Genomic DNA, 9,877 nt, shown 5'->3' with positions numbered 1-9,877 from the left:
CTACAGTTGGAAATACATATGAAATCATTTCACAGTGTGTAATGTGATTTGTGCAATGTACAATACAGTACGAACAAAAAATGGAGAACTACTGACGTCTGCATCTCTGTTTGAATCATGTGACGTGCATTATGAATGCATCCAATTACAATAATAATGCCAGTTCTATAGGATGATGTGGACGAGGCTACCCACACAATTAATTGCTATTAAGGCTGTGTGTAGAAAGTGATGTTCTATCTTTAGAAATCAAACTTTACCCTGTAAAGTCAACATTATAATAGTGTTACAATGATGCCTGACAGACAGAAAAGATTCCTTGTCCCAAACAGTAAGAGTGTTTTTTGTTTTAGCCAATAGCCAATATTTGATTGACTAATATATATAGTGTAACTACCACATATAGGCAAGAAGTATAGGTTTAGGAACCTAGACCGAGGCTCTTCGTGGTTTTAGAAACCGAGCGAAGCGAGGTTTCTAAAACACGAAGAGCCGAGGGCGTGGTTCCTAACCGACTTAGAAAATGCAGGCGTTATATATATCGCTATGTAGGTGGAACCATTGTGGGATTGAGTTATATGTCGTTTCAAAATCGTCACAGTGTTAAAACAAGTCATGCGACCATGGCCACTAGTAGAGAAGATTGAACGTGTTTTCGAATTAAAGCTTGTAACTAGCTACATTATCGCTGCTTCTGTTAGCTGGTGGATCAAACAAAGAGTGATAGCTACTGTGACAATAAAGTTAAAGCCAGCACTACCAAGGGTTTAAAGTAAGTGGTAACATTGTTGTCAATGGTTAATAATACTTGGTCTGGCGCTAGGCCTTCTGTGACTAAGCCAGTATATACATGATTTCACACCTACATAACTTTTTTTACAAGAAACAAATAAACATTCTACAAGAAAGCTTACCTATTTAGTTCTTTTAATAGGGAGTCCGCTTAAAGTACAGTAAAAGCATATTAAACAGGCTTGAAACATTGACGGGCATTAAATAGAACTCCGTTATATTTCTGGAATTCTCCGCTTATGATAGCAAACGTATCTACAACGTTATAGTCTAGCTCCCATAATCGAATTGGTGTAGGTGTGCTTATAAAAGGAATGGAGTAGGTCAAGCTCTGCTGGTCTATGGGCTCTTAGCCTGTATATTCTTTGCAGAGCATGCATAGCAAATCAATGATCAAAAGTGAGATTTGCAATGCTGAGGTCTATCTGCTAGCAGGTTTCTAACTAAGTTAGTTAGAGACCTGCTAGCAGGTTTCTAACCATTTTAGAAACCTACTAGTAGGTTTCTTCATGGTTTTTAAGGACCTCATTATCTGCCAAAGATCAAAGCATACTATGCATAGCATTTTCTAACACAGGTAAACTCCCCATTGGGTTTCATCACATGTAACATTGATCACACTCACAAGCATGCTGTAATGCTTGATCCAAATCATTGATCAGATCATCAATACTCTCCAGTCCCACTGACAACCTAATCTGTTATTACGCACAACAAATAGTACAATATGTGTTTATATACTAGTTGTACGTACAGTAAGTATTATATGTTTGAGTAGGGGCCATCATCGTAGAAATAATTAAAAAGTAGTAAGATCACCTGCAACTATAGTACTGGCTTGCAGCTATAGCCATGACTGACGTACATACAGCACATAGCTGCAAGTGTAGGTACCTTCCCCTGTTTTGTTACTTTTCACTGTATATCATGATAGTTAATATAAGGAAGCCATTATCTACTACCCACGCAATCAACACCTATGCGTGCGGTAGCTGGAGAAAGAAATGGAACATCATTCATTGTAGCTGCTAGGCAAAAAGGTACATCTCGGGTCTAAACAGTGAAGAAATGAAACTTGTAGCATTACACACAGTCAAGTTATAGCTAGTCAGTAGAATTTTTTAATGGAAACTTGTTGGAAATGGTTGGGGTCACTATTACGTATGCCTAACCAATATTGTTATTTACAGCTCACCAGGGTATCAGTAATCCCAAGCGCTTTTCTTTCCTCTTCTGAAACACTGGCATGGGTCATTACAGCCCTGTAGGTGGATGTGGATGAATTAGTGAACAATGACAGTAGTTACAGTATAAGAGATTTTTGTGGATTCTGTACATCCATATGAACTTTGTGTACAGCATTAATAATGTATTTAATGTAAATTGTTTCATTATTTTGTGCTCAAAGACCTAGCCAGATGATTACAAAAACTGTAAGTTGTAATTTTATCAGGATTCATATGAGTTTACTATTCCAAGCAGTTTAGCACACAATGTTGTGTGTGTGTATCGTACGTCTATTACTGTTTAGTTTACACTGTAGCTACTTACGGTAACTCAGCAAGACTCTCATATCCTCCCAAACTTTCCGCCAGTGTAAACACCTATGTAGACAAAACACACATAATATTACAATAAATACACACATGTAGATATTACACATCCACGTCATGTTCTCACTACAGTAGGCCCTCACTTATCCTAATCTCAGTGGTCGGAACACCTCGATTATCTGAAAGCCAAAAGTAATGATTCAGTTTAAGCATTCATCATTAGTGTGTGTTCTATTAGGATAAATGAACAGAGCTACGTATGTATGTTTCAAGCATCAAGTGTGGTCAAGTTTGAATTGTCGTTGCATCCATTTTTTAAAACTAAAGTAATAAATGCGGTGGCATTTAACCAAGTAAATATGGTATAAATCAATGGACTGTGGCTATTAGGCACTGGCCTATTATGCCCAAAATTTTACCTATTATGCTTTTGAGCACTGCCCAAAAATTAAGCCTATTATGCTCAAAATTATGCTTTCAAAATCAAGATTATGCTCTAGAACTGACTGTTTTATTAGAGTATATCAGCCTTTCCTGACTGCTGTATTAGAGTAAGTGACTGCTCTATTAGAGTATCTCGATCTTATTTCTGCAAAGTGTGAATAACCAACAAAGAAACGGTTTAATAAGTTATATTACGTGTTTTTAAATATGAAATGCACTAATAATACTATTGGCAGTGAATATTTGCTTTCTTTTAGGCACGCGTATTGCGCATTTAATTAATTTTTCAAACATTGTCCCTATTATGCTGGCATTGTGCTTGATGCTTTTGGTCACCTATTATGCTTTAAATTATGCTGGCATAATCGGCCGGTGCCTAGTGGCTATCTGAACAAATTCACTTATCTAAACACTTTTAGCTAATTCTAAAAACAAAGGTATTTAGATATAACTAAGGTGTACTACATACCTTCAGGGCTTTAAAGAACTCTCTTGAAGTTTGCAGGTCACCTTTGATCCTAAATGACACCATTCCACTAAACCCTTTACACTGTTTCTTGGCCACTTCATGTTGAGGGTGAGATGGTAAACCTGTGACAGGCATCATGTGATATGTACGACTGTATAATATACATGCAGCACACAAGCAAGAAAGGTTGCCTTTCTGTGGTATATACATACATACATACATACATACATACATACATACATATGTACTAGTCGTAAACATCAAAATGATTTCTCAATAAGAATAGTTGACTTGTAAAAGTACCGTTCCTTAAATTGTATCCTTTTAACTTTATGTACAACCTCACTACCCAGTCCCCAGTGGCGCACTACACATGTACCCACTACATACACACATCCCACACTTACCAGGATACAGCACTTCTTTAACACAAGAAGAACTCTCCAGATATTTAGCTACAGCCATGGCATTCTTTTCGTGTTGCCTCATTCGAAGATGGAGCGTCTTGAGACCACGATTTACCAGATAACAGTCAAATGGACTAGGAACTGATCCAACAGCTAAACAATTAAGTAACTATGTGATAAGGAATATTGATGAAACAACATTACATACCAACGTGATACAAGTGTACAAAAGGGCAGACAATTTATCGCTGCACACACATACATAATTATGTACACGTAAAAACATACACATCAAGCACAGATGGAGTCATACACTGTGACACACACAGGCAGGCAGACAGACACACGCATGCACACAAGCACTCATGACAACATACAAAACAACACTTCACTTCTCACATCACAAGTACGCTGTATGTACCTACAATCACACACTGCTCACCCAATTGCAAGAAGTTAATTTGTTCACCAAACTCCTTGTTGTTAGTGCAAATCACTCCCATTAATACATCGCTGTGTCCTGCAACCAGAATGTATCATGAATTTTAATTGTATGTATACGTTTAGGCTTTCAACTATATATACAGTGGTAGTCATACAATGGCAAAATTACAAGCTGTAGTTTAGTTTTAAAGAAATTTTCAGGTGCACTGCTATCCAAAGCATTTCCCAAACACTGTACAGCCTGCAACAGATATCATGTATATGCAGTTTGCGTGTGTGTGCATTAGTGTTGAAACGATTATTCGGTTATTTGACTATTCGGTCAGTATGACACTATTCGATCTGTTAACACACTATTCAGATAATCGTTAGCACTTTGTACACTGTATTCAGATGGAAAAGCCAGTCTTGAAACTTAAGATTATGAATGAAGTGATGTATCTATGCTGTAAAAATTCTATATTAGAAATGATAGAAATAGCTCTTAGGCTTTACCTTGCTCCCTAAAAAAAGGTTTCAGTACTTATATTCAATAGAAGTATAAGCCTAAAGAATAATTGAATATTCGGTCGTTTTGTTCACAACTATTCAAATCGTAAATATTGCTATTCGTTCCAGCACTAGTGTGCATGTGTGTGTGTGTGTGTGTGTAGTTCGTGCATGCATGTCTGTGGGTAGTATAGTGTACGTGTGTATGCATAAATGTGCACATGTCTTAATATCACACTCACCATTAATGTACTTTGTGATAGAGTGCATCACAATATCAGCTCCCAGCTCAAGCGGACGCTAAAGACAACATCATACAACACCAACATGTGTATATACACTATACAGTAACGGTTGAACACACAACGCACACTACTAAACTAACCTGGAAGTATGGAGACATGAAAGTGTTGTCCACTACCAATAGTATTCCCTGTAGAGAAGAACATTAATGAGACAATCATTCTGACTGCTCTATTAGAGTAGCTATGTATGTTTATTAGAGTAAGTAATCTCCGTAACCTAGCTACTGATTCTATTTGTGTATTGGAACTTATTGTGGTGTTCATAAACTCACTGGATGCTTGTGAGCAATCTCTGCAGCACCTCTGATGTCCACAATCCTTAGAGTGGGGTTGGTGGGACTCTCAATCCACACTATCTGTAAAAACATGAATAACTGAATGACTTACTGTACTGGTTACCCTAGTACATAAGAATATTTCCATGAAACAAGTTCCATTGAGGCCAATTTCGGTAGTACACTGTACTCAAAATCTACCACTGTAGTTTGAATAAATAAACTGGGAAGCTGCTACTAGTATTCACTGTAAGTTGAAAGGAACAACACTGAATCCATACTGTGCTGTGAATGTGTAGCTTATTGTGGAGTAAAGTCTGAAGCCAGACATGGATACTGCATCTTCAAGTTTCACCAACTGATATGCATTAAACACGAGTATAATTAAAGCAACTGACATATAATCATTCCCATATATGCATATATACATACTCAAAACCAGTTTGGTACAGTGAAGTACTACTTAGTCTATGATTATAATTATGATGGGTAGCCATAGTGATAAAGTAGTAGCAGTCACCACAAAGTGACACTTGTATAGATACACTTGAAGGAATCACAACATGGGGTAAATACCTTGGTGTTTGGTTGTATGGCTGCCTTTAGGTTTGTGAGGTCTGTACAGTCCACGAATGAAGCTGTTATGCCGAATTTGGAAACCACACGTCGGAAATACCTGTTAGTTCCTAATGGAGAGAAATTGAGTAGAGAATGAGTATTGAACAAAAGGAATATACATACATATATACACATACTGTACTTGTACACATGTACACGCACTACACACACACACACGCACTACACACACACACACGCACTACACACACACACACGCACTACACACGCACTACACACACACTACACACACACACGCACTACACACACACACACACGCACTACACACGCACTACACACACACGCACTACACACACACGCACTACACACACACACACGCACTACACACACACACACGCACTACACACACACACGCACTACACACACACACACACGCACTACACACACACACACGCACTACACACACACACACGCACTACACACACACACACACACACACACACACACACACACACACACACACACACACACACACACCTCCATACAGATCATTCATGGTCACCATGTGGTCACCACTCTTAAGGGTCTGGATGATCAGTGAAGTAGCAGCTAATCCAGAAGATGCAACATATGCTGGAGGAAGCATATGATACAGTGACAATCATTTCTACATTATAATTACCATATTCAGCTCCTTCACTAGCTGCCAGACATGTTTGAAGAACTGTCCGTGATGGATTACCTCCTCTGGTGTACTCATAAGGATCCTGTAAATGGAAACAAGAGCATATAAAAAGAAAAACAATTTACGTGACATTACACCACCCATAACTACTATAGTTGAACTCTTCTAAAAGGACACCCCTAATTGTGGACAACCTCTATTACTACACATTAGTACTACGAAATTCCCCACAATAGTGGGAGTGGTCATTTGCTATGCAGAATGAATGCATCTTTGGTGTCCCATTTCTGAGCTGCCATTGCACTCGAGTTCTAATTCTGTGTGTATTTCTTTTGCCAAGCATGCGTTCATGACACTTTGTGCATATTATGGCCTCCTATTAACCAGAGCTTCTGTGACGTCATATAAGACTTACTCGTACTGTGACGTCATATAACGCATTTAAACAAAGGGCGGTCTTCGGGGCGGTCGACTTCAGCTGTCTGTCACGAAACTACCCAAGACAAAAAGCACGTGAGTAGCGATTAAATCCCGGATTAAATTTAGTACTGGTAACAGCTGTAGCGGTACACATGTATATGTAATAGTGAGTCGACTACATATCAGTGACTCGTGCGGCAAAGAAAAAGCGTAAAAATTGACACCACTGCAGGTCCTGTGGAAAATAAGAATACCGGACGATCGCTGAATCTACAGCAACATGGAGTTAATGTCCCCTTTACGCTCTATCATCTTTAACAACGTAGTTGTATACGTGAAGGTACATGCAGTATCGCCCATGCATCCGGTGTACCAGCTTTATATGTGTTTGTTGTAGGACTGGATTGTGTGGGGCTGTGGTGAACTCAGAGACCACTACGAGACGAAGAGGAGAGAAAATGTTTACACGATAGGTGGCGTGGAAGAGGTACAGTATTGTTGTTCCAACCCTAGCTGCCTGTCTTACTCCTCGAGTATGGCCGTTAACTACGTAGCTATATGCCAACATCGAAAGCCACATGCATGGTTTGGTAATGTATGCCACCTGCAGCTGTTTAGTGATACTATTTTGTAACAGACAATAGTTACATCATAGAGGGTGTCACATACATACATTACTTAGTCGTCCTGTATCATTAATGCCTTGATCTGATTCCCTTGAGTGAGCTGTTTAACTGCAGCACTTGACAATTTAACCAATGCTGGTGAAAGCAGTCCATTTGGCCTGGGAAACAAAACTGACGTAACCAATAGTTACTGTATGTGATGTTTACCCACTAGCGGTCACTATCACTACCCGATCTATTTGATGAGTCAACAGATAGTGAACAAGTTGAAGTGACATTCAGTCTTGAGGAGCAATTAGAAAGGAGGTTCACCGTCATACAAACCACAAATAGCAGGAAGACGGACACCCAACACAAAGCGAACACTTGTTATTGCTCTATTAAGACACTGGATGAGGGTAGTGAAGTGCAGGAGTGGAGGGTGGAACTAGATGATAGCTTGGAGGTAGTCCCACCCAATAACAGTAAGTTACAGTGTCTACTGTAACAACAATAAAATTGTCACCACTTGTTCTCAATTACAATCAATGTTCATACATACAAACCACACGGTGTCATGATATATAACACAAGACAGCTCACTGAAACAGAATCGACATATAAACCGTAAAAGTTTATCATGTAGTAATGATTCATATTACAATTCCACTCTGCAGGTGTCACATCTTCTGATAATACTAAGACTTCAGACAGTATGGCTGATTGTCTGTCAGTATCAGTGTCTCCTACTGTAGTCCCCTCTGAATCAGTGACCACATACTCTTTGACTGAGACCAGAAGAGTAACTGTATCCCATAAATTTCATTTATACTGTCAGCCCACGTTACCTATACCATCATAACTCCTGTATATCAAGTATGTATTTGTATGTATTTGTATGCACTGTATGAGTATTTGTGTTTTGTATTGGTTTTTTAACTGTACAAAAATTAACTGAATCCAAAAAGTGCATGAAACATGATATTATAATGTAGAAACCAATAAGTGAATAAGCTCATTTCCTCGAACACAAAATACTGTAGCAACATAAAATTTGGTCACTGAGAGACTCCCAATCATTGGTAGATTTACATTAATGACAGTTCACATGTCTACATAGTTAGGTGATTGTACAGGCTCTAATAGTTATCTCATCGACCAGTATATGCACATTCTTGTATGTAAGGCCACATAAACTAAACTTTCTCATCCCCACCGGCTTCACCATTTTCCTTGCCACATCAATGATTTTTTGTACAACTGGTGGCTGAAAGTAGCTATTAAGAAACTTATAAAGGTAGAAACTAACTAGAACAGACTAACACTCTGGGTCATATGAGTATAAAAATAATAAATCTGTCTGCCTGCATCTATTTTGTGTATTGAAAGATGAGAAACTGATAATTAAGTTAATATGGCCTAAACAATGGATACCAAACATGTGGTATTCTAGGACTGCTGAATGTTCTGTTATCCAAACTGTGGAAGTGACTGTTCTATTAGAGTATTTTGCCTTATGTTCTATTAATGTAGTTTAACTGAGATCTGTACATACAGTCAATGTATGTGCTTAAATTTATTCAAACTTTTCCATTATCCGAACACACATAAGGCGCACTGAGTTCAGGACTACTGTACATGGATAATTCGTAGGCACAACAAAACACTTTCTGAGATCAATTCTAAGGGCAATTTTACGCACTGACTGTTCCATTAGAAATAACTGACTTGACAAAAGTATGTGCGCACGCACGCACACACTACACAGGCTAATACAATAGGATTATGTTTAGAGCATTTCTATAAAAGCTTCAATAATGGGTATAATATGCAGAACAATAGCACATATGTACATGTATACCAAATTCACATGGGCAATTTTTCCCCTAAAGTTCCATTTTTAATTAGATATCCTTGCAACTGATTTGCGTGCAGTTTCTATGTCATGACAAAGTGGGTTGCAAGAATTTTACGTCATGACTATTGCGCACACAAGCACATTTCTGCTTGTCTGGAAACCATCATCTCTGCCCATGGAAAGTACACACTCACCCAGCAAGGATAACCCATTACCAAGAGTTCATAATATAAAAAGAGAGGAGAGTGTCCTACTACAGTATAGCCTGTATAAAGGCGAATCTCGAAGTAATGCAGTAAAATTTTGATTTCTTTAGGATATCATGTCAACACGTGAAGTGTTAAATAGTGTTGACAATGCCATCAGTGGACTGCTTATTGAAGCCATAACTATCACCATTATTGAAACTTAATGCTGAGTGCATTCCTGACCAACTAACACATTGAAAGTGACTATAGGTATTGCATCATAACTTCGAGATACGCATTTATATACAGCTATACTGTAGTAGGACACTCTCCTCTCTTTTATATTATGAACTCTTGCCATTACGAG

General features: G+C 38.4%; 2 protein-coding genes across 7 annotated transcripts in view; one reads left to right on the top strand and one right to left on the bottom strand.

The window, feature by feature from the left end:
- LOC136256458 (putative cystathionine gamma-lyase 2) overlaps positions 1 to 9,877 on the bottom strand; it is a 67,416-nt gene that overhangs the window by 54,257 nt on the left and 3,282 nt on the right. For both annotated transcript variants that reach the window (XR_010701513.1, XM_066049421.1), the window contains exons 2-13: positions 6,437 to 6,521; positions 6,292 to 6,387; positions 5,755 to 5,864; positions 5,176 to 5,259; positions 4,984 to 5,031; positions 4,841 to 4,898; positions 4,108 to 4,185; positions 3,666 to 3,818; positions 3,259 to 3,380; positions 2,344 to 2,396; positions 1,988 to 2,054; positions 1,418 to 1,490 (exon numbers count right to left, since the gene is read on the bottom strand). Coding sequence is in view for 1 of the 2 variants with exons in the window: in XM_066049421.1 (XP_065905493.1) it covers positions 1,418 to 1,490; positions 1,988 to 2,054; positions 2,344 to 2,396; positions 3,259 to 3,380; positions 3,666 to 3,818; positions 4,108 to 4,185; positions 4,841 to 4,898; positions 4,984 to 5,031; positions 5,176 to 5,259; positions 5,755 to 5,864; positions 6,292 to 6,387; positions 6,437 to 6,521 (1,027 nt within the window). In the remaining variant the exon portion in view is untranslated. The remainder of the gene's footprint in view (positions 1 to 1,417; positions 1,491 to 1,987; positions 2,055 to 2,343; positions 2,397 to 3,258; positions 3,381 to 3,665; positions 3,819 to 4,107; positions 4,186 to 4,840; positions 4,899 to 4,983; positions 5,032 to 5,175; positions 5,260 to 5,754; positions 5,865 to 6,291; positions 6,388 to 6,436; positions 6,522 to 9,877) is intronic.
- LOC136256459 (uncharacterized) lies at positions 6,853 to 8,447 on the top strand. 5 transcript variants are annotated; one of them, XM_066049426.1, is made up of 5 exons: positions 6,853 to 6,952; positions 7,092 to 7,199; positions 7,257 to 7,346; positions 7,700 to 7,949; positions 8,142 to 8,447. In XM_066049426.1, the coding sequence occupies exons 2-5, from the start codon at positions 7,140 to 7,142 to the stop codon at positions 8,324 to 8,326; spliced, it is 585 nt and encodes a 194-aa protein (XP_065905498.1). In that variant the 5' UTR covers positions 6,853 to 6,952; positions 7,092 to 7,139; the 3' UTR covers positions 8,327 to 8,447. The 5 variants fall into 5 exon arrangements, with proteins under 5 accessions (XP_065905498.1, XP_065905496.1, XP_065905499.1 ...); XM_066049424.1 differs by having other exon boundaries at positions 6,877 to 6,952; positions 6,998 to 7,199; XM_066049427.1 differs by having other exon boundaries at positions 6,905 to 7,025.

Source organism: Dysidea avara, chromosome 5, assembly GCF_963678975.1.
Source record: "Dysidea avara chromosome 5, odDysAvar1.4, whole genome shotgun sequence".
NCBI classification, from domain to species: domain Eukaryota; kingdom Metazoa; phylum Porifera; class Demospongiae; order Dictyoceratida; family Dysideidae; genus Dysidea; species Dysidea avara.
This window is presented reverse-complemented; position numbering and strand designations above follow the sequence as displayed.

Excerpts from the sequence above, each read along its gene's own strand:
- LOC136256459 (XM_066049426.1), top strand. The coding sequence starts at position 7,140 with ATGGAGTTAATGTCCCCTTTACGCTCTATCATCTTTAACAACGTAGTT. Across the intron at positions 7,200-7,256 it reads ACGTAGTTGTATACGTGAAG|GACTGGATTGTGTGGGGCTG; the intron begins GTACATGCAGTA and ends TGTTTGTTGTAG. Across the intron at positions 7,950-8,141 it reads GGTAGTCCCACCCAATAACA|GTGTCACATCTTCTGATAAT; the intron begins GTAAGTTACAGT and ends TCCACTCTGCAG.